A 24,234-nucleotide genomic window follows, 5' to 3' on the forward strand; every position below is an offset into this window, starting at 1 on the left:
TTGGGTTATTTGTTTTTTTGGTATTGTGCTGTATAAGTTCTTTATATGTTTTGGATGTTAACCCTTTATCAGATATATCATTTTAATATATCCTCCCACACTGTAGGATGCCTCTTTTTTTCATTGTTGATGGTGTCCTTTGCTGTACAGAAGCTTTTTGGTTGATGTAGCCCCACTTGTTTATTTTTGCGTTAGTTTTCCTTGCCCAGGGAGGCATGTCCAGAAAAAAATTGCTCATGCTTATGCTCAAGAGATTTTTGCCTATGTTTTCCTCTAAGAGTTTTATGATTTCATGTCTCACATTTGGGTCTTTAATCCATCTTGAGTTTACTTTTGTATGTGGCATTACAGAGTAATCCAGGTTCATTCTCTTGCATGTAACTGTCCAGTTTTCCTAACACCAGTTATTGAAGAGACTGTCTTTTCTCCATTGGCATGGATATCTTTTCTTGTGAAGTGCCTGTTCAAGTCATTTGGTTTTAAAGCTAAACTTCTACTTTATTCATGTTTAGAAAGTCCTAATAGAGAACAAATAGAAATCAGGGATTGGCATTGGAGAAGCATCTTGAAAAATGCACTACCTTGCAGGTGACTGTCAGTGGGTCTGGCTGGCTACCTAGTCCCACAATAGCTGATGGGCAACCCCCTTCCCAGCCCTCCCCTGATGCATCCAGGAGTCACACCACCTCATACTTACCCAGTGAGCAGTTATTTAACATATTGGAGTTGCAGTTTTCTCATCCGAAGGATGCAGTCAGGAACCCCTTTGGATCTTCGTGCAGATTTAATGAGGCAGTGGTTTTAAAGAGCAGGCAGAGTGTAAGCCCCCTGGGCAGATTAGCCTGATATCGCTGCTTCTGTGACAGTGCCTCTATCCTTGCGGCTTCTCACTCATGTCCTCAGGTAACTACCTCACTTCAGGATGCAGTTTCAACTTGCTGGCACCTCTTCTGCCATTTCAGTGAGTACCTGTGAGGCCTTGGAGACTGTGTGGTGGAGCCCAGCAGGCCTGTCTGTGCCTTCTAGCCCTTGTGGGAAAGTGAGTGAAGGGTATTTGCCTACCTGTAGCCTTCAAAAATGGACAACTCTACCTCAAATTCTGTTATTTTAACATTTCTGTTGTCTTGGTCTTCCTAGATGTTTTTTTATTTTATCCAGGTGGCATAGCTCATAGACATTTCCCAGGGGGGAATAAGAACCCAGCCTTTTTCTCTTCAGACTTTGTAGGAGGGTGATGTCTCCTACCTGTGCTTGCTAGCTGCCCACAGCGTCTTCTGAAGGCCCTGTGTCGGTACACCTCAGGCTTGGCCCACGTACCTAGCATGGGTTCCTGGGGGAAGCTGGGTCCCTCCTTGAAGTCCTCTCCCAGAATGTGTTTGTAGGCCATTTTTTGGCCTTCACACCCTTCCTCCACAAAGATTATCCTCCATCTTCTTCATAGTGTGTATGGAGGTCCCCTTTCTGTCACTCCAGTGTGTACCCAGAAAGCCCATGCTGATGCCCTGGTGACCTATATTACAGACACAGTCATGAAGAGAGTGGACTGAGTGCAGAGTCCTGGATCAGCATGCCAACACTGGGGTGATTTGGGTAGCAAATCACACGGCCACGGATTGCTTCATTGCTTTTCCCATGTTGTTCCAAGTAGTGACCCAGAGGAAAACTGAGAAAAATCAATCTTTGGGTCATTTTTTTTTTTGAACAAGGCAAGTTTAATTTAAAAAAACATTAGCTGTAACTGATGATTGGAATAATGGAGAATTAGTACCTAAGAGGTACAAAGAACTCAACAGAACACTGGAAGAACAAGTATAGGAAATGGCTACTATCTTCAGGTCTGAGGCATAGTATACCCAAGGAAGGAACAAATATGGATGTGGGTGCCCACCTCACACGTATACACCCAGGGCTGAAATTCCTTTGACTTTGTTGGAGAGAGCACAGCCAGAGTTCACGAGATGAGGGAGAAGTTTACAGAGGTGCTGCGCTGGTGGAACTATCTGGAAAATCACACTTGGGGGTGTCATGGAAAGCTGTCCAAGGAGAAAAATGGCATCTGAGTCTGGGCTGGGGGTTTTCCTAAGGCTTTTGTGTGCTTGGAAGCTGCCTCTGGGATGAATGCTGCCTAGAGAGAGGTGGCAGGCATCACAGGTCACCCCAGGAGTCTGCTGAAAGAAATCACACACAGACCAGACAGAACAGCCAGGTCCTCCTCTGATGTCTCTCTAGTACATTGTACCCACAATGCTTAGCATCATGCCTGCTTGACCGGCGATCTTTAGTTTTCCATATGACTTTGCATTTCCTTCAACTGCCCTTTCATTTGAACTTGAGGGACTCTCTTGAAGGACTTACAGCATTTCTTGTAGGGCAGCTCTGGTGGTAAAAAAAAAAAAAAAGTCAACTTTTGTTTATCTTGAAATGTCTTAATTTCTTTTCATTTTTTGAATGACAGTTTTGCTGGATATAGAGTTCTTAGTTGACAGATTTTTTTTTTCTGTGAGAAAAATTTGGAATGTATCAACCCACTGCCTTCTGGCCTCCAAGGTTTCTGATGAGAAATAGGTTTATAATTTATTGAGGATCTCTTGTATACCTCTTGTCTGCTGCTTCTCTCTTGCTGCTTTCTTTTGACAGTTTAATTATAATGTGTCTTAGTATATTTATCCTCCTTGGATTTTGTTGAGCTTCTTGGGTTTCTAGAATCATGTCTTTCTTCAAATTGGAGAAGTTATTAGCCAGTATTTCTTAAAACTGCCTCTCCACTCCTTTCTCTCTTCTCCTTTTGAGATTCACACAGTGTGATGGTCCTCTTAGTAGTTTCCCATAGATGCCCTCTGTTCACACCTAAATTTCTTTTTGCTTCCCAGTCTTAATAATTTCAATTATCCAATATTCAGATTTGTTGATTCTTCCATCTTCCTGTTTAAATATGCTTTTGAATTCACCTGGTGAATTTTTGATTTCCATTATTTTACTTTTCAACTCCAGAATTCATTTGTTTCCTTTTTTATAATTTCAATCTCCTTATTGAAATTCTAATTTTCTTCATACATTATTTTCCTGTCTTAGTCTATGTCTTCCTTTAGCACTTTGAGCATTTTTAAGGCAGTTGTTTTAACATCTTTGTCTAGTCAGCCCAATATCTTGGCTTTCTTGGGCACAATTTCGGCCATCATATTTTGTTCTTTTGAATGGGTTTTACTTTATTTCTTTGTATGCCTTGTGATATTTTTGTTGAAAACTGGATATTTGACTCTTACAATTTTCTCTGTACTCGGGATCAGCATAACATGAAAGTATAAGGTCTTCTCGGGCCTTTTATGAGCCTTCATCTTTCCTGGGCAAACCTAGTGGCTTTCTAAATTTTCCCATAGGTGCAGTTGCTTTCAAATGGCTTACTCTTTAAGTATCTGGCTCCCAAAAGGGGGGAAAGAGGAAAAAAAAACTATTGCCAGCCACTGAAATTCCCTGGAAGCCACTCCAGTGGGGAGGAATTGCAACAATGGTGGCCAGCCTCTGTGCCCACACCTCAGAGATCAAAAGCTACACTGAGCAATCAGAACACAGAACCCTGATATTTGGAGGGCAAGGTCCTTGTCCACCCCAGATCCAGCAAGCCGTGCCAGGAATGCAGGCACAGCTGTCTGCCATGGGGCTGAAGAGTGAGGGACAGATAACCACTACCACACTAAAGACTGAAATGGATCATAATTAACTGCAACTTACCAGTCAAGCTTTCTCCTGGAGGCCGTGAGACTTCAGATAGATGCTAGAGTTTTGAAATAGCTACCTCACACAGTTTTTGCTAGTGCAATTGTCTAGATGGAATGATAGATTCCTGGTGCTTCTTATTCTACCATACTCCCAAATATTGCTCTCTCTTTTGGTCATTTTAAGTTAAATTCTGATAATATAGTTCAATTCAGTCTAACTACTATTTATTAAAGACCAGCCTGTGCACGTTTCCCTTCTAAGAGGCTGCAGAAGAATGGGAGAAAGACAGGAATCTGGCTCATCGTTTCACAAGTTTGATGATAAGCCACATAGCAGAGACCCAAGCGGGGTCAGGAGAGATCCAGGTGGGAATGAAATGCAGCTGCAAGGTGGAGATGGCCTTAAGGATGGGCAGAGAGTTAGGGGCAGGGGACAGTAAGATAGCTGTGAGACTGAAAAGGGCCTTGCCTGTGAGAGAAGGTTGGGCCGGGAAGAAGCAACACAATAACCAGAGTTCAGGAGGGAGGCACCCTGAGCCACATGGGGCCTCCCCCCAGCTGCCCACTCTCTTCTGGATCCAGGAGTTCTCTTATGTCTCACCCAACCTCTCTATCCACCTGCTGTGAGCCATAAAGTTGGTATATGAATGTCAGTCAGGTGTAAATCTGGAAAAAGCAATTGATAGTGATGGATACAATGGAAACTAAAATACAGCCAGATGGCAACTCAGGAAGTTAATCACATGACACACGCAAATCACAGTCCATATCCTAAGGTGTTATAGGCATTGTAGCTTCCTTTATTTTTCTACAAACCAAGCTTATTTGTATTTTTGAACTCCCTTTTAGTCCATACTGGATTCTAATCACTTCAGAAGTTTTTGCCCCATTTGCCAGAGGCCACTTCTAAGATGCAGTGAGGACACATCTGGGCCTTGGGGTGTCTGGTGTATTCATCTTCTAGGGCTGCCATAACCAACTGCCCCTAACTGGGTGTCATAAACAACAGAAAATTATTCTCTCCCAGTTCTGAAGGCTGGAGGCCTGAGATCAAGATGTTGGAAGAGTTGGTTCCTTCAGAGGGCCGTGAAGGAGAATCTGTTCCTTGCTGTCTCCCAGCTCCTGGTGGTTCTCTGGCTGTCACTGGCCTTCCTTAGACTACAGGAGCATCACCCAGATCTCTGTCTGCATCTGCATAAGGCATCATTCTCCCTGTGTGTCTCTGTCTCCAGATTTCCCCTTTTTATAACATCAGTTGGACTGGACTAAGTGCTTACCCTACTCTAGAACAAGCTCATCTTAACTACCTATATGTGCACAAATCTTCCAGATAAGGTCACATTCTGAGGGAGTGAGGGTTAGGACTTCAGTATATGAATTTTAGGAAGGACACACACAATTCAACCCATAAGTTTTTACTATACAGCATCAGCTGCCTCACCTCTCTCCTCCCCATTCCCAGCCATGGAACTCAGCTGCAACAGAGCAGATGTCCCTCCTGCTGGTCCACATGGCTTTTCGTGGACTGCTCTCTCTGTTCCTTCCACACTGTTCTTGTGGCACAGGAATCCATTCATCTACCATCCTCAGCACTTGGGTCCTGTGTTCTTGGGGAGGCTGCTGATGCTCCATCTATTTGCCATGCAGTTATTTCTTTGAGACCCAGTTGCCTTGCTGGTGCTCTGGGCAGGAAAATGAACCAAGGACCTGTTCTTGTATCCCATAAGCCTTAGAGAGGTCTTGCCATTCTTGGTGTTCAAAACTCAGGGCCCCTCGCTGGGGCCACCCGTGTGTATAATCACTCTCGGTTGCCTCCAGCCCCTCGTGAGAGAAATGTTGTCTGGAATGTACAGGTGGGCACAGAGGTATGAGGGGAGCCTTTTCTCCTATTTCAAATGTTATCTCCAACACATCACGTGGACCACAAGCTGGCAAACTATTACCCATGACCCAAATCTGGCCTACCACTTGGTTTTTTGTAAATAAAGCTTTATTGGTACACAGCCATGCCCTTTTATTTACACACTGTCCCTGGCTGCTTTTATGCAACTGTGGCAGAGTTGAGTCACTGCGACAGAGCCTGCATGGCCCACAGTACCAAAAATAGCCACTTAGCTGGCCTTTTGCAGAAAAAGTCTGTGGACCCCGGGTATAGACTTTTGGGACACAGAAGCCTCATCTTCTGCCACCGTCTGCCATCATCTCTCTCCCCTAAGGCAATGATCACAGGGCAGCCTCACTGTCCAAAAATGAGAAGTGATAAAGGGAGGAAGTGAAATGCTCAAAATGAAATGGCTGGTGTGTCCAACTGCCATCCAGCCAACAGGTGCACGTAATTTTTGAAAGGCCACTGAGCAGAACGGTTGTGATCTGTGCTCTTCTCTCCAGCATGCTGAACTCCAGTAAGAAGTGCAGGGAGGGAGCAATCTCACTCCAGCAGGACGGTCTTGGCCTCACAGAGATGAAGGGAACCTTTGAGGTTGCCCAGGTCAGAGTCCTAGGAGGACACTCGGGGGTCTCACAGGAGACCAGGGCGGAGCCAAGCCAGTGTCCCACTGCTCCTCCTTGATGCCCCTCACGTGCGTGGACCTGGCCGGAGAGCACAACTGGGTCTCCAGAACTGCTTAAAACCCCAGGCTAAGCACAGAGTGCCTAGGACCCAGGATCACGTCATCAATCACATGTGGCCTCCTACTTGGCCAGGTAAAGGTTGCTGCCCAGTCTCTGCCCAAAGCCCATGAACAAGTGAATTAATCATTTTGATTCTTTTCATTATACAGTAAGCAAGAGCTATTTATTTACTCATCCTGAAACTTAGTGACCTCGGAGTACCGAGGAACCATTTAAAGGTCTTCATTTTGTAGACGACAAAAGCAAAACAATGTAACATGTACACCAAGACTTCGCCTTGGGATTTTCAGGGTTACAGATGGCCAAGTTGTAAGTTCAGATGAAAGACGCAATTTGTGCATCTTGCTGAACTGATTGATACTCACTGTATTCTGTTTCCAAATAACCTTGATTTACAGTTCCTGGATGCGTTTTTCTGATGGCTCACTTAAACATGCTATCAGCAGGGGACTGAAACTGCTGAGAGAGGTGTGCGAGAGCAGAGGGCATAGCTTTGGAAACCTTGCCCAGCTCCTCCCCATTCTGGCAAGAGGCAGAAATCAGATGCCCCTGCTATTTTTGCCATGCAGTCTGTTTAACACACACCATCCTGTTCCTCATAGCCCTGGACCTGGAGGCACGCACTGCCCAGGTGCCAGCGTGGAGCATGCGGTCTGCGAGAACCTGCCCTGCCCCAAGGGCCTGCCCAGCTTCCGAGACCAGCAATGCCAGACGCACGACCGACTGAGCAACAAGAAAAAGGGCCTGCTCACAGCAGTGGTGGTTGACGGTAAGGCACACAGCACGTCCTCTCACGGTGGCCTCCCTCCTCCCTGTCCCAAGAATGTAAACACCTCCTAGGAAAACACCCAGGGCACCCCCCTACCTCAGCGGTCACCCAACAGCACCCTCCAGGCCTCCTGCCCAAGTCAGCCGTGGACCTGCTTCTTGAGCAGTGGGACTGAACTTGGATTTCCTAAAAGCAGCTGCAAGGTGGGCAGCAGACCAGATTCCTCCAGCAGCCCCATTTGCATCAAGGAGGGTGTGCTGGCAGCCTGCTGTCTAGTGCCATGTGCTGAGGGGCCCAGGGCCAACTTAGAGGAGAGTGAGGCTCTGCAGGAGTCAGGCTTTGGGTTTGTGTATCTGCTGTGGCCCTTTCAATGCTGATACTTTTTTGCATTTCTTTTCTTGGTTCATTTTGGGTTGGCTTTCAGGCCTTAAGTAGAGAATTTGGGAAAGACATTTGAGGACAGTTTACAACTTAGTGAAGATGATAATAAGCACAGGTCACAGTTTCTTTCCAAGAGCTTTCTCCCAAATGAAGAGATTCTGCCCACTGGGCTGTTGCAAGCATTTCCTGTGGCTGATAAAATTCTAGGTCTAGGATTGGGTCTGTAGGATTTGTGACATCTGTTTATCGCTGATAAGGACTGCCAGGACCTAGTGAAGGGTTTTTACTGTTAAAATTCTGTTCATCTTCAAGAAACAAGTCTGTGTTATCACAATGGCAAGATGGTCCCATTTATTGAGCACACCGTGTGCCAGGCACACGTTAGCTCTGCATACATCAGCTCACTTAATATGCAAAAGCAAGCTGTGCCGATGAGAGGTTACAGGTTACATGACATGTCTAAGCTCCTGCAGCTGATGAGAAACATGGAGGGAGCTGACCCCAGTTCCGGAGGACCTGACTGAGAAAATAAGCAGCTATTATCTGGCTTCCAGTATTCCGGTAAGACAGAAAGCCCGATTTCATGAGTACCGAGTGAGGAGCTTTAACAAGAACTAAGGCAACTGGGCCTGATTTTTACATGGCCTCCGAAGTTTCTGCAAGAGACTGAGGATCCTGTGCCAGGTCTTAGGTTCCTTGCCTGTGATCTGAAGAACCTCTGACTTCTGTGTTCTGTAGTCTGCTATTGTAAATTCAAGTGCCTAGCTTTGCAGGGGCAGGCCCAGCCATCACGTAGAATAACGGCCTTAGACCTGCAGCTTTTAACCCAACAACCTGACCCACTGACTTTGAACTGACTTGTAAAGTGATACGGGATGTTCTAAATCAGAGTGGGTAATACCAGCCCATCCAGCCGAGGACTCATTTTAAAGCATCGGGAAGCTCCCCGACACTTGCCTTTTCTAAAAAGCACATCACCTTTGGGAGCTGAGTGATTATGACTGCACTGCTGCCTGAGTGGCAGACTTCAGGAGTGGTGCAGCCCCACATGCCCAGCTTTCCCTGCAGATGAGGGGGAGCAGAGGCCCACCCTCTCAGATGGAACACGTAGGCCCAGAGGGCGGGGCTCACACACGACCCTCAGGCTCAGTGTCTTGCCTTGAGGTTTCCAGATGTCTCAGGCACGTTAGACCCCTAATCTGGAAGGAGATAGCCCTGGCAGGAGCTGCCGCGTTTGCAGCGCAGTGGCCGGTTCTGATGAGAAGCAGTCCCATTCCCAAGCCTTCAGCCATCCCCAGACTGCTAGATAAAGACGCCCTAGGCCTTCTGTCATGTCCTTCCCACTTCTCAGGAGCAAGAAGAGGTCAGGTTGAAGACAGACGCGCCCCATTCTTATTTCCATTCCGCCGTGGGCCCAGAGTTGTTATTCTTTCCTTGGTCTCCCACTCTGCTTTTCAGTTCTCCTGCCTCCTTTATTCAATGCAGAAATCCCACTTCAATGCCTATTTTTCCACAGATTTTTCCAAGTCCAGATTAAACTTCTGTTTTACTTCTAACCACTTTTGGATCACTGAGCAACTCAGTTCCCTTATCATCACAGTGGCCCAGACTGCTGTCTGCCCAGAAGCCCTCCAGGCAGCCCAGCGGGGCAGCTCTCTGGGAGGCACCCTGTGTCCAGAAGGTGTTTTCACCCACTCGCTTTTTGTGTCTTTTTGCCAAAGCAATGAAGTATAGCCAGGGCGCTACCACCATTGTTCAGAAAAGTGCAACCCTTTTTATACGGACGGCTAACAAGCAGGAAGCACTTTGCCTTGGAAGGAGAGACCCCAAATTCAGGGCTTTGCAAGGGCAGCTCATTCATTACGGTCCCGCTCTGGAGTGGAATCGCCATGACTTCTTGCATACTTGGTTTCATTTCCTTCTCAAATATAAACAGAAGTCAGCTATTTTCCTTTAAGGAGCATTTCACGAGGATAAAAACAAAATAATAAACGGCCAATTTCACAGGGCAAGGGGAGAATATGGATTGTAAGTGTTCCTCTCAGAATTCGGTTTATAAAGGGCACAATTCTAGCTCAGCCATGATAGGAACGATTCCTGTGGTTGGGCTCTGGACTCTTCTGAAGGCCATTATGACTGCCCTATTCATAGCATTGCTATCGCTGCGGAATTCTTTGGCGGATGACGCATGGTTCAAGCAAGGGGGAAGCTATATTTTTTCTTTTTTCTCTTACCGACAAAAAAAAAAGGGAATTCTTGCAGAGGTAGATTTTCCAAGGGAGGATTCAGGACCACAAATTCATACCACCTCCAAAGGAAGACAAAGACTCTCCTTAGAAAATATTTCTAAATGGGAAAGCCTTTAGACAGAAACCCATGGAGATGGCCCACTGCCAAACCCACCCCATTTCTGCTTTCCCTGTGGAATCTCATTTAAGTTAGAAACCTTCAAGTGTTCAGTCTTCCCTGCCTCGGCCAGCAGGCTGCACGCCCGCTGAAGTGTCAGAGGGCTTGGCAAAGGCCATGTCTGGACACAGAGGTACATTCCTAGCTCCTCCTTCCCAGCATGGCAGAACCTGCTCTGGGTTGGGGGGTACAGAGCCTCCCAGGGGGACAGAGGGTATGATAGTGCCTTCCAGCTCCAACTTGTCTAAGCTGGCTGGAGTCACTTAATGAAAAAGAAAGAAATTGTTGCAAACTGCAATGTGTCTCAAAGGCCCAAGGGCCAGGATGAGGGTCTGAGGCCAGGGCCTCTCAAGATGTCAGGATCTTTGCTCCATGCCCTCTACAGCTTGTGTTTGTGAGTCCTTTTTTCCTGCCTCTGCTGTAGACTGGCTTTCTCCCAACTTGTCTGCATGCAGGCTAATGGGCAGCCCATGGCACCTTTCATTGAAGTCCTCATCCCTTATCCTAATCCTTTGGGGCTGGGTAGTAGAAACATAATAACAGTGCATCAACCATATATTATTTAATAACCCCAAGGAAGCACCCCGTAGTCACATACATAAACACCTTACCAGGTAACCCATGAACAGTCTCTAAATGGGATGCTGAACACAACCAATGGCCCCATGTCAGTCAAATCTGGTTTTGCTGCCAAATGTATTTGCCACAAATATAGGAAAATGCTGGCAGTTTTCAGAGCTTTTTGAATTTCTGAATTGTGGGAAAGGGAGTGTAGATTTCTTTGGGATCCACCAACCACCAAGGCCTCCCTGTTTCTCTGTATCTTAATTTCAGTGCTGATTTCCCAGGAGAGAGACTTGGATTGGTCCAGCTAGAGTGAGCTGACCGCTGCTGGTCCAGTCAGCTGAGACCTGGCTGTGGGGTCATGCTTGGCAGCTTTTGGGGTGTGGGGGCAGAGCAGCCTCCTTATCAGCCTCCTTAGCATCAGATAAGCCTTCTTATCTCCCACAAAAGCAAGGCAAGCCTGGGGTGAGCACTTGTGCTGGCCTCAAAATTAAATGGTGTCTCCACTTTAGTAAGACCTTGTAATCACTGGCGGAGAGAGAACAGCAAGAGTACTAAGAGCCACAAGTGTCCACTTCACTGGAATGCACCAGAGGGATTCCTCTAAGCCACCAACAAGAAGATGTGATCATGTGGCAGTCAAGCCCCTGAGCCCATGTCCCCTCCCCTTCCCTGTCCAAGTATAAAGTCCTGTTTGCAGGCTGACCAGTGAGAAGCCAGGACCCACTGCAGACGGTCTAGCCTCGATCAGAATTTCGTCTCAGCACACATCAGCCATGCAGGAGGGAGGGACGCTCCAAGTTTCTTTCCTTGGATGTGTGGCTGTGTTACTGTTGAGATTTGCTCTCTTACCATTCTATCAAGGATGTAAGAGTGTTGACACGGTGCCCAAAGCAAATCCTGGCACTTCATGCTATTATTTATCAGGAGAGTAATTGCCCACCCAAGGCAGCCTAGAGGGGAATATTCAGGGAATTTTGAGGGGCCCAGGGCCTCCTCAAGCTTTGTGAAGGTTATTCTGAGCCTCTTTGGAAGATGGCGTTATGTCTTCCTAGCGGTGTGGGGTGCCCTGAATTCTGAGCAGAGTCCTCGAAAAGGAGATGGACAAATGGAGGAGGTTCTAGCTGAGCAGATGAAGGAAGTATTATTACCTCCAAACTCTGTTCGGGAGTATGTGCATCCCCAGACTTCCCAGGCCAAAGTGGACAGTGCCTGCAGGTGGCAGAGTTGAGTGCTGGTGGAGTTGAGTGTACCTTTGCCGGAAGTGATGGGCCGCATCGCCCCATCGGAGGCTGGGCCACCCTGCTTTGCAGAGTCTCTCCTTCCCTGATGTTCACACCAAAGAGCCCAGATAAACAATCTTCATCTCTCCCAAGTCTGGTCTCTCTAACGTACCTCAAAAGAGCCTTTACTTTTCCCCCCACATCTCATTTCCATTTCTGCTCAAATCAGAGTATACACTCACAAGCCGGAAATAGCCATGACATTGGTGGCTTGTTTGCAGCAACACCATTTCGCCCTTTGATATTTTTGGTCCCTGGTGTTTTCTATTCAGAAAGAAAAAACAGTAGCAAGAAAACCAAAATGGGGCAAAGAGGCCAGGGTCTGGTCCAGCTGAGGGACTCTGCACAAGCAGTGCACATTCTCTGAGCCTCGTGCGTTCATCTGTTTGACTGAATGATGACAGCACCCACATGAAACGTATAGACACCACTTAGTATGCTGCCTGGCACATAGTGGATAATAAGTGTTATTCATGATTTTATCATCATCACCGTCAGCATCATTATTATTGCTATTGAATGAATCACCTCAAAGCTGTTACTCCAAGTATTGAGGCAACACTTCAATGTAAAGGTAATTGCAATCCATAATTTTCAGACTGCCTCAGCCAAGGGACCTTTCCTTCCAGTGAAACAGAAGAAACCCAGTGTATGGAGAAGATCTCCCCATCTGTGCAGACTGTTGTGCTGCAACTCTCCCAGTACCTCCCAACCTGCCCACAGGAAACCTCGGGGTCCCAAAGAGCACCTCAAAAATTTTGTCAAATCTTGTCAAAAAAGTGCAAGCTCTGCTGAGCACAGTGGCAGTTAGTGAATGCTATCCACTAACAAAAGCCCCCAAGCCTGGGGGAAACAGCACATCTACCATAAGAACTTCTCAGCTGGGGTGCCAGGATCTTCTAAAGCCAAGTCAGCAACAGAAGCCCTTTTCTACCCCTGCCCTTGCTCACCTCAGACCACCATAAGGACCCCTGGGGAAGGCCTGTAGTGGAGTCAGAGGGCCCAGCAGAAGCATTACTAAGGTGTTGGCGTTTCTTTCTCTGGAGGTCTAATAACATAAATGACATTAGAATTAGGTGTCTAAGGAAAGAGAGTAAAGGGTACATTCTTCTTTTTCAGTTACATACAAAGGAACAAAATCCATTCATTTATTCAAAAATAAGCTTGAAGCTTTCCCACTAAGATCAAAAACAAGGCAAGGAAGCCCCTTCTCATTCCTCTTTTTCAACATCTTCTTGGAAGTCCTAGCTGATGCAGTAAAAAAAGGAAATAAAAGGAATACAGATTGGGAGTGAGAGAATAAAACTATCTTTATTTGCAAATGACATGGTCATCTATTTAGAACATCTGAAAGAATCAGGGTGGGGCCGGTAGAATCCTCCAGGAACTAGTAAGCAATCATAGCAAGGTTGCAGGATATAAGGTAAATGTACAAATGTCAGTCAATTTCCTATATACCAGCAATGAGCAAGTTGAGTCTGAAATTAAAACATAATACTGTTTACATTAACACCCCAAAAATGAAATTCTTAGGTATAAGTCTAGCAATATATATATAAGATCTGTATGAGGAAAACTACAAAACTCTGATGAATGAAATGAAAGAAATGGGGAGATATTTCATGTCCATGAATAGGAAAAATCAGAATTGTCAAGATAGCAGTTCCTCCCAACTTAATCTACAGATTCAGTGCAATCCCAGTCAAATCTCAGCAAGTTATTTTGGGGATATTGACAAACTTATTCTAAAGTTTAAATGGAAAGATATATTTACAAAGTCCTGTGAGCTGGGTCCTGGGCCTGGCCTGGGAATAAGAGATGAAAGCCTGGTCCCTTGTCCTCAAAGGGCCCCCAGTCCCACCATTTCTTCAATCTAAAGAAATTACAACTCATCCCTTTCAAACTCCTTTAGCAATGGGATCCACCTTATAAAAATTCCCGTGTATGTGGTAGTTGCTCAATTATAAACAGTAGCATAATGGCGAAGGACTTTAATGGAGGTACGTGCACAGCACAGGTGGAGATTCCAAGTCAGAGATGGCATGAGAGAAGAGAGCTGTGGAGTAGTGATAGGAATCTTCCAGAAACCTAAGGGCATGGAGGCATTTCCAGGTAGAGGGAGCAGCCTAGGTAAAGGCATGAGAGCTTGGCATGTTTTGGGAGCTCACATGGTTCCAGGAGCAGCAGAAACCTGGGTTTCCATCCTGCGTGGTGACATGGCTCTTATAAGTTGCCCTATAAGAAGCCCCTTTGTCCTCTTTCTGTACCTTACTCCTGCTCAGTTTCTTCCAGAACCTTCTTGCCACATGTCACAGCCCTGCAGCTTTTATCTAGCCACTGGGGGAGCACTAAAGCTTTTAGCAAAAGCCACCGCTGTGGAGACACCCATGGGACCTGCTCCCCCCTACCCAGAGGCATTCTCACTCACCTTCTCCTTTTCCCATCTCCATGCCACGAGCAGCTCCCGAGCTCACCCTTGGGACTCATTCAACTTAGAGGTTAACACACAGCAAAATGTTTGTTCAGTCTGGTATTTTTATTGCTTTAAGGAAAAGGAAATACTATATCTTTGCAAAGGAAAAAGAGAACAAGGTGAAGAAAAGCCCACAGAGCTCTCACCTGTCATTCACCTGAATCTGAGCATCTTTATTTGCTGTGCCAAATGTTCCAGGGGGCAGGTGCATGCCTCTGAACCATGTGCACCAGGTTCCTATGACCTTTATCCATGACGACCTCTTTGCTCTTGGCCTGGCCCGCTGCCCACATTCACCTGCTCCTTGCATGTCCCGCACACCCCTTTCCATACCAACATCCACCTCCCTCTCTTTCTGCAGATAAACCGTGCGAACTCTACTGCTCACCCCTTGGGAAGGAGTCCCCGCTGCTGGTGGCTGACAGAGTCCTGGATGGCACACCCTGTGGGCCCTACGAGATCGACCTCTGTGTACACGGCAGGTGCCAGGTGATGTGTTTTCCTTGTGTCCTTGCCAGGGCTTTGAAAGGGAGGCTCCCTCTCCCTAGAGGGGCTTGGGCTGGAGTGGAGGCCTGGGGCAGGTGTGGGGGAATGGGTTTTCTCAAGAAGGCCCCAGTGGCGCTGCCCTCTGCAGCCTGGCATAGCCTCCTTCCTCAGCAGGGACCAGGCATGAAGCGGTAACTGCAGGCCAACTGGGAATCGAATAAAGGCAAGAATATAAAAATCTTAAAATAACTTTACGTATGATGGCAAAGGGAATAGTAGATAGAATGCTAAGGTGAGACTGGAAAATAGTATACAAACATGTGTTTGGACAAGCTCTGCTCTGTTTAGCTACAAAAGACAGTAGAACTAAGCAGACTCCTGCACAAGTAATAACTAAGCAGGGGAGGTTCAGTATGCCTGGCTTTTAGAGACCACTCCCCCCGCAGGACTATCATCCCCAAACCTATCCTGATATTGGGAATCGATAGTTCATTAAAATGATGATAAACATTGTTTAATAAGACAAAGAAAGGAGGGAGAGAGGAAGGAAGTGCCCCTTCCACCTGCATTAAATCCGTCTGAGCTGGGGCCCACCTATAGCCAGGCCTGCCCTGGTCTAGTGGAAAGGTGACTCTGCCCTCTGTGTCCATCAGAATGGGTGTCCTCCTGATGTGGTGCAGCAGCTGGGATTGTGGTGAGGGATCAAGAGGCTGGGGGTCCAGTGTCTATAGAGAGGTATTTCCTTATGACCCCACTCTGTCTGAGCCTGTCACGAGAGAGCCTCAAGGGGCCCTCCCTGCCGAGCTTGGACGTGTGCTCACATTATTATTGTGGCCAAGCTCTCTCGGCTGTGTCCTCAGCAGGCAAACCCACTGAGAGCTGGAGGATATTGGGGTTCCAAGAGCCCTGAGCAGGCAGATTGCTGTGCATTTGGCATGCAAAGGAAAACCAGGTCTTTCCTCTGACTCTTGCTTTTCCCTGTTCCATGTCCATTGACCAGAACCTTTGTGAGAACTACTCAAGGAGTCCAGTCACCAAGGGCCACTGATTTTACTAGGAAAAGAGAAACTGCTGCTTGGCTGTTCATGATGCAGGATCCCCGTACCTCCTGAAATTGACACATATCTGTAATGATCAGTTTCAGGGAAATGTTAAAAACATTTGAAGACTTGTAAGTTCCAGGGGCCACGGTGGTGGGGGTAGGGGGAGTGAAGAAACCGACAGCCCCCTTAACTACAGTTGTACCAGAAACCTGCCTCCAGGCCTCAGGCCCACACCCCCTGGGAGGACCACAGAACTCCTTTGTTCTCTCCCTTCCCAGTGCGTGGTCTCAGGCATAGGCAGCAAGGTTTGGGTGATTGAAGAAGAGATGGAGTAAAGGGGAGACGGGCAAGGGGGTACAGACACAAAGACAACTTCTAGGATGATTCCTGTGGCCAATGATTTCAACCCTAGTGGATATTTCTCCCTGCAAAGTCCAACTTAGTCCCAAACTGGGGTTTTCAGAGAAAAGCTTGACACTATCCAGACTCCTTTCGGCACGGCCTGGCTCTGTTATGAAATACAGTTTTGTGTGGGTGTAGACGCTTGGTGCCCAAGAGACTTGGTGGGGGTCCTCCCCAGGAAGGAGGCAAGGATGGGGGTGGAGCTGGGCCCTCTGCTGGGCCACATTGTGCAAAGAATGTGCAGAGCCTCATGCAGTAGGAAAAAGGTATCATTATTACTGAAATGAGGAATTGCTGGTGGTTCTCTGTAAACCTGCTTGCAAGCCAAGTGCAGGACTTGCTTCCTTCCTAAATTACACACTTGCACAGGCCGTCCTGCAACCCAATGATGTGCGTTTCATTAGTAACAATATCCCAAGTTAAAACACTTGAGCCCTTTAGAGTAGCACCAGGCGAGCCACCTCTAGCTTCTTGCCAGCATCTCTGCAGAGTTCTTGCCAATATGGAGGCATTTCTAAGAGTCCTGAGATTTTTCTGGCCGGTGGGGTGCATGTTAAGTGGGCAGCCATGACTTGCACTCTCAGCGATGTGTGCCAGCAGGCCCCCTCTACACGTCGGTTCTAGTCACAGCCTTTTCAAGTAGGTAATCTTCCCTGGACCATGACAGCAAAACTTGCAGTTATTTAGTTAGTTCAACAGGGACGAGACACCACTCGAGATATTTTAGTAGCCGTAAGTCTGTGGTCATCAGAACATCATCAGGCCAGAGCCTGCCCAGCACTTGGGTGTGGTGGGAATGACTTGGGTACACTCGGCTTCCCGGTCCCAGATGCCACCCCGACCATCACAAATGCCTTTACCGTTGTCACCATCATCATTACAGTTACTGATCCCTGCCCTGAAACTAGCACTAAGCAGGCCTGACCCCTCAAGGCAGGCACCCCGGGGCACAGAGATGTAAACAGTGGCACCTCTCCCAATCCTCTATGACCGGTGGGTGGGCTCATGCTCCTTGGAACCTCACCCTGTGGATGCGAAGACCCCTGCCTGCTATTTCTCAAAAGTACTGTCTCCCCTGTGTAGATGTGTCCCCAGTGCCGCTGCCTCCAGGCAGCCCACCAGTTCTAGTAACTGAAGGCTACCATCTTCCCGGTAGGCAGTGATAGCAACTACCTGAAAGCCCTTCATGAGATGAAAACCCTGAGAAATGACTTGTTTTCTGAAGGAAGTTAAAAATACCATCTGTAATTTTTCTAACAGTACTCGTTCTTCAGAAGGAAACTATAAACGTTAACTTTAGCCCACTGAGAAGTCAATACTCACGAAACTCCAAATTTGGAAAGTCGTAGCTAATGAAGTTCTATAATAAAACGGAGCATACTTAAATAAGATTAAAAGAAATTAAATACAAATACAGTATGTCTAGTTACAGTAATTGCCAAAATGGAATATTCTAGATTCCTGTGGTACTTGTGAATGAGTAAAGCAAGGAAAAGAGAGGAACAGTGATAGTATATATATATATATATATATAAATCTCAGGGGTTTAGTGAGCAGAGGATCTGTACCTATTCACTGATATAATTATCTAATGATAACAGGTAAAAGGTAGAAATTATCCACATTTTATGTTAGATAGCACTTAAAGAAATATTGCCATGGTTCATTTACTAGCTTTTTCCTCTGTTCCCCTCAGCCATAAATTTTGCTATTTTGGGGTAGCCAGAGTAGTTCTGGTAAATTTTGAGAAACATAGCAGCTAGGTGGGAGGGAATGGATGGGACAAGAGGCTCCAAAATGGCATTTTGAGTAGATTCCACTAGGCTCCAAATAGCAAGCTGATTCAAACCATAACATGAAACATGGAAATACCATTTTATTCTGCTTTTATGAGGACCGAGTTAAGTTTCATTTCAGTGAGTCACAAATTACTTAACATGCTGAAATGAAACTTAACAGCACTCATAAAAGTGGGAGCGAGTTGGGGGAATAAACACAAACATTGTCTATTTTTCAGCAAGTCTCTGTAAATCAGGAATCCCATCATTAATGATTCCTACTGTTGGCCTCCAAAAGCAAAGACACCAAGTTTATGTGCTTCTAATGCACGACTCGGGGCTACTGACCCTCAGTGGGTGAGCCAAACTGCTGGACAGATCGAAATATACCCAAGACCACATATACTTGGCTTTTCTTTAAGGACCTATCAGCTTATGAACACTTGTAGCCAGTGTACTCTGAGGAGGGTCACACTTCCTTGGGACCCTAACCTGTGTATACATCCTGGGCTTGATAAGCACCAAAATGGAACATCTTCAGGGTCTGAAAACTTCTTCAGTGGAGGGATTGTTTCTGATTACCTGTGTTTCCTCAGGAACTAGCTTGGAGAAGAGCCTTTGATTATGTATCAAAAGGAGGAAAGAAATGATTAGATGGTGGATGGGTGACCTGATCTTAGGACCTGAATGATTTTGGAACCTGGAGCCCCTTTCAGTGGACCATTGAACTGTCCAGATTTCATTGACCTTCCATTTTGTATACAGTGGTCTATTAGGCCATTAGAAATACTGGTGGAACTTAAGAGAATTCTAAGAGACTCTGGCCTCGGAGTCCCCTTTCATAAAGAAGGGATAACCAGCATGCAGGAAAATACACCAAGTATTTGTGCATGGGCCTGTATTTTAAATCCCCTCATTGTTGCTGCTTCTCTCCACATCATGACCCTGCAGCTGACATCACTGAAGTGCCGTGACTATTGGTGCTGAACCTTTATGAATAACAGTGCCTATAACTCTGAAGTCATCCCCTGCACCCCTTGTATTGGATTAACCTTCCGTAACAACTTCTGGATGAAGCCAGCAGACTGTGAACCACACGTCCACTCCTGTCCCACCCCAGGACTCCACTAACCCAGTGGGACAGGCAGTATGGCCCAACCATAATGGTGAAGAGAAGCAGAGGCCACCCTGCGGCAAGAGAAAGACACCACCTCTTTCTGGAGGATGGAAGTAGATGGACGTTTCATTGAAGAAACAAAGCATCCGAGGCCAGAACTGCAGCAAATGGAAAGTCTCAACTGACAGGAAAGCAAAATGCCTGAGGGAATCTAGGACTTGGGGACGGAGGGTGACAGTGAGGCTGAAGATCTTGAGATAAGTTAAAGGCTCATTAACACGGCTGAGCATGCCTGGCCCTGCGCTTGGAGCTTGAGTGGCTGTTAGATGATGATCTTCAGCCAAACTATGAGGGGCCTTCTCTCCAAAGTTGTGTTAGAAATGGTTCCTGGACAACTGGAGCAGGTGTGTGACCTCAGCGCCCACCCTGCTGGGCTCATGGGTGACCCCAGCTCTCCTCCCAGCAGTCCCAATGGAAGCTACCACAGGACACCTCCCGCCCTCTAATGTAGAGCTCACTCAGTTAGCTTTTATGTGCCCTGTTCTCAAAGATGAGCGGTCAGTCAGAGATCATCAGCTGTTTGAAGAAAACCATCAGCATGAACGGGAAAGACGAAGAAAAACAAACAGAAAAGCTGACCCTGGCAGAAAATTGAGATAATTATAGAATTGTGTATACAGCCAAATTATCAACCAAGTGTGTGGGCAAAATTATTTTGAGACATGGGGGAACTCGGAAATTTTATTTTCCATGCAACCATTCTGAAGAAATGACATGTAGTTTAACCAAATGAGTGAAGTCCAGAAAGAGGAAGAGGAGCCCAGCACGGGGGGGTGGAACTAACCCAGGAGCCCAGGAGACACCGGGTTCAGGGCTGTGCCGCTGTCCTGCAAGTGTCCACTTAACATTCCCATGGGAAGTCGGTGGCATCTCTCCCGCAAAAGAGAGAAGATGAGGCAGTTGTTGAAAGAGAACTGCTAGGCTGAAGAAAGCAAGTGCTTCTCCCAGGCAGAAAACAAACAAGCAACAACAAAAAGACAAAAGCGAAGATTGTTCAAGCCTGTACGGGACAGTCCCAGGAGTTCAGATACACCCCAGCTGCACCTGTGCTGTCAGGCTGGTGCCCAGAGGACCCATTCTGAAACCCAGAGTCTCCTCGTCCCAGTTTTGCCCAGGTGCCCAGCCTAAAAAGAGATGATCGTTTTTATGCGTTTATTGGACACGTGCTTTGTGCCCAACACTGTGCTCTTCAGGGTGGGGGAGAAGAATACCAAGAATTCTAAGACACCACCCTCCATGTGCTCACAGTCTAAATGGCTGCACCGTCCATGGCCCTTCCCGTACCATCCTCCAGCACTCAGTTATGAACCCTGCAGCTTTCTAGGAGTTTTGCATGTTTTGCAGGAACTGCCTGTACCGAAAGGAACATGTGCTCCCCCCACCAGTTCCTTGGATTAATTATGCCCCGTGCAGTGTCCTCCCCTGAGTGCCTCACATACCCTGACTTGGCAGCAGAACAGGGCTCCATCCAGGAGATGCTGACCGGGAACTTTAAGGCCCACTTTGAAAGCTCCGAAGTAATGAGAAGGGATTGCTAGTGTATGTAGAGAAGTAACTGCCAGGGACCGCTAGGACAACATGACATACAAAGGGAGAGGCATGATTGACAGCTGATGCACATGTGGTGGTGGGCAGGACCGAGGGGGTGTCTGTCCCCACACAATGTACAGACAAGAAACATGTAAACTCACAAACATGATCATGTGTGGACTGGTATGTGTGAAGCAGAAATAGTGTCCTAGAGCTACGGAGAGGGGTTGTAGCTGAGGAAGACTGTGAATGGCATAGGGGTCTCTCTGAAGAGACAGTGTGTGTGGAAGAACCTGCCTGTAGAAGATGTGAGGGCTGATTGCTCCAGGCAGAAGGCAGCAGGAACGAGGCTGGTGCATTCCAGAAACAGGAGCCTGGAGTGGCGGGTGCCAGAGGGGCAGGAGCAAGGGCAGAGGAATCGGGGCCTGGGCCACACAAGGCCTGGCAGGCCTTGGCAGGAACCTGGGTTTTCTTCTGGTGGGAGTGGAGGGATTGAAGCAGAGGAGGGAAGTGATCCTAGTTATATAGAGAACTGGCTATGGTGGGGCCTGCATGGGACCTGGGAAACCAGTCAGGGGGCTGTTCGAGCGATTCCACCAGCTGAGAGGCGATGGGCTTGCCGGGGCTGGGCTGGGAGGTAGTGTGTTTGGAGGAGTAAAGCCGAGGTGGTGAGCAGCTGAGATGGGATCACGTAGGGTCTGGAATTCCTAAGCATGGTCACACGCCATCGGCAGTGGGGTCCACAGCCACGGATCTTCTCACTGTTGGGTGAAGATTAATCCGACAGCAGTGGGGAGAAAACTAATACAGCAGGTCATGTTCTGAGTAATGAGGGTCTGAACTAGGCAGTGGCCATGACCATAGACATTAGAGGTTTTCAGGGGACAGAGCCACCAGACTGGCCTGAAAGTGTCAGGAAGAGAGAGTCAGAAATGGCTCGGAGGTCTCAGTCTCAGGTGCCTGCGAAGGTGGCTGGGGCTGTCAGTTCAAAGAGGGTAGCCAGGGGCAGGAGTGAGCAGCTTTGGAGCCCGTGTTTCAGTGTGTGCCCGCTGGGCTCGGGGGCTCGGCCAGAGAGCCCAGGGAGGGGGGCAGCGGACTTGCAGTCTGTGAGCCTGGGCAGGGTGGCGAGTGCGAGGTTTAAGAGCTGTCCACGTATGAGTGAGTCTTGAAGTCCAAGGAGAAGGTGGAATTATCAAGAAAAATCAGAGAAGGTTCAGGGCAGCCTTCGGGAAGCTGCCCACTTTCAGGGAGTCAAGAACACCAGCAGAGAGAGGCAGCATCCAAGGGTGCGGGAGAGCCTTCTCTGACACCTGTCCCCTCCTTGGCCTCTGCGATGTCTTCAGGGGCCTCTGCCCCAGCACCTGTTCCATGTGTGCACCATCTTGTTCCCACGTTGGCTTCTCTGGAGATCTTGCACACCCGCATTTCTAGACTAGGCAGGTAGCAGGCATCTGGTAGTGGTGCTTTGGGCGAATGAATATATGCACAACCGAAGCTGAGGAGGCAGTTGCACATTGTCAGATGCTGTGGAGTGACAGGTCAGAGAGGATGAGGCTGGAGAAATGGCCACTGACTGTGGTGGCCAGGAGGTTTTATGTCACTAGTAATCTTCCATTGAGCAGGGGCAGGATTCCGGGGGCAGAAGCCAGCTTTCAAATCACTAAAGATAGGTATTTCTCACAGTGCGCCATCCATGGCCCATTCCGTACCATCCTCCAGCACCCAGTCATGAACCCTGCAGCTTTCTAGGAGTTTTGCATGTTTCACAGGAACCGCCTGTACCAAAAGGAACATGTGCTCCCCCCACCAGTTCCTTGGATTAATTATGCCCCGTGCAGTGTCCTCCCCTGAGTGCCTCGCACACCCTGACTTGGCAGCAGAACAGGGCTCTGACCAGGAGATGCTGACCGGGAACTTTAAGGCCCGCTTTGAAAGCTCCGAAGTAATGAGAAGGGATTGCTAGTGTATGTAGAAAAGTAACTGCCAGGGACCACTAGGACAACATGAGAAGATTCCAGAGTTTATTGTTTGGAGTTTCTTTTGGTTTATTCATCTTCTCAGAGCACCAAGCTTCACAAATACAACTGTTAAAGCTCCTCTGATGTTTATAATTTATGACTTGAATTATTATATCCTATGAGTGCTTCCGTTTGAGAAAAACAAATCCCACCCCTTCTAAGAATATCCTGTGTTGCTTGCACTCACTGTTGAGTAAAGGGAGAAAATGCCACCATTGGCAGATTAGTTTGGCTATTGTTATTTGATTCTCAGAGTTATTGTCATTCAGACACATTCCTGCCCTCCAGTGCGCTCAGCACCTAAAATTGTACCAAGCAGAGGCGACAGAGCACAAGCAAAACTGTTCCAGCCCCTGGGTATCCCAAAGAATTCATTCAAAGGGTGTCCCTGCATGTGTCCCTGTTTGCACCTGACCTGAGAAGCCCTCTGGGACAGACATGCAAGTGGGGGCTGCCTGATATTCTGGGGAAGCCCCCCCAGTGGGTGAGCTTCTGAATCCTAGTGGGAGGTGCATCTCCCACCAGGAGGGACAGAGGGAAGAAGGTGGTCCTGCTTACCTTATTCCCTCTCCTCCTTTTTTGGAAGAAGCAGGGATTCTCTAAAAGAAAAGGGATTGAGGACAACTACCTGTTGAGCACTACTCTGCTCAGATAGGGTAGTGATGGTCCCCAGCCCCTTAGAGTGAATATGGCCTGTGTGTAACCCCCATCTACCCTAACGGTGCCCCCCCCTCAGCAGGCCCCGAGCAGTGAACCTGGATTGTTCCCAAACCAGAGGAGAGGTCATTTTTACAGCAACCCACTGAAGTTGAGGTTAATATACTGATGATCAGAATGGGGAAACAGAAGCTCATATCCAGCATTGTCATTATCCTCAGGACGTGGTGCATGGCAGCTACAACCTTGAGATACACTCACGGAAGAGAAGTTCACTGCCCACCTGCCGGGGTAATTCAGTCCTAATCCAGGGGCCCGTTAGCTACTGTTTGAAACCACATCAGTTTCTCGGTTACTTAGATGCGAAGTTTTAGTGAAAGGAACCTATTTTTAAAATTAGAACAAAAGGCCGGGTAGCGAAAGAGGAGAGCAGTTCCTCTCGGTAACTACCTTTGACAATGTAACACATATAATAATGTGGGTGCTGTCGGTAAGGTTGTGGCGGACTCCAGGTCTGGGTCTCTATTTCATACATAGGTGGACAGGTGTAAAAGTATAGCCACCCTGCGCTGAGCAGCCCTTAAATACCACGCCCAGGAGATATGCAAGGCCGTCAGCTGGAGGTGTATTGGGTTTTATAACTAGACCTTCTGTCATGCTGGAGCTTCCTGGGGATCATGACCTTGGCCTGAGCACCACTGTAAGGAGCTCTGCTCCCTGAGAGTGTAGGGAAGCCAGCCACTGCTTTCTTGCTGCTCTGTGGGCTCCCACAGCTGTACAGCACCCCTCAGCCCAGATCTGCTTCAGCTCAGGGTCCAGGATGGAGGCCACAGGGGTCACCTCCCCAGTGGGAGCTCCATGCATGGCCCCTCCCAGGGGGCCTTTTGCAGGTACCCTCTGGACATGGAGAGCCCATGATC

The 24,234-nt window shown here is 47.6% G+C and overlaps 1 protein-coding gene across 6 annotated transcripts in view; it reads left to right on the forward strand.

Moving 5' to 3' along the window:
• ADAMTS17 (ADAM metallopeptidase with thrombospondin type 1 motif 17) overlaps positions 1-24,234 on the forward strand; it is a 317,548-nt gene that overhangs the window by 189,330 nt on the left and 103,984 nt on the right. For all 6 annotated transcript variants that reach the window (XM_057494727.1, XM_036878662.2, XM_036878663.2 and 3 more), the window contains exons 13-14: positions 6,950-7,116; positions 14,585-14,712. In XM_057494727.1, the coding sequence (XP_057350710.1) occupies positions 6,950-7,116; positions 14,585-14,712 (295 nt within the window). The remainder of the gene's footprint in view (positions 1-6,949; positions 7,117-14,584; positions 14,713-24,234) is intronic.

Source organism: Manis pentadactyla, chromosome 18 (assembly GCF_030020395.1).
Source record: "Manis pentadactyla isolate mManPen7 chromosome 18, mManPen7.hap1, whole genome shotgun sequence".
NCBI lineage: Eukaryota > Metazoa > Chordata > Mammalia > Pholidota > Manidae > Manis > Manis pentadactyla.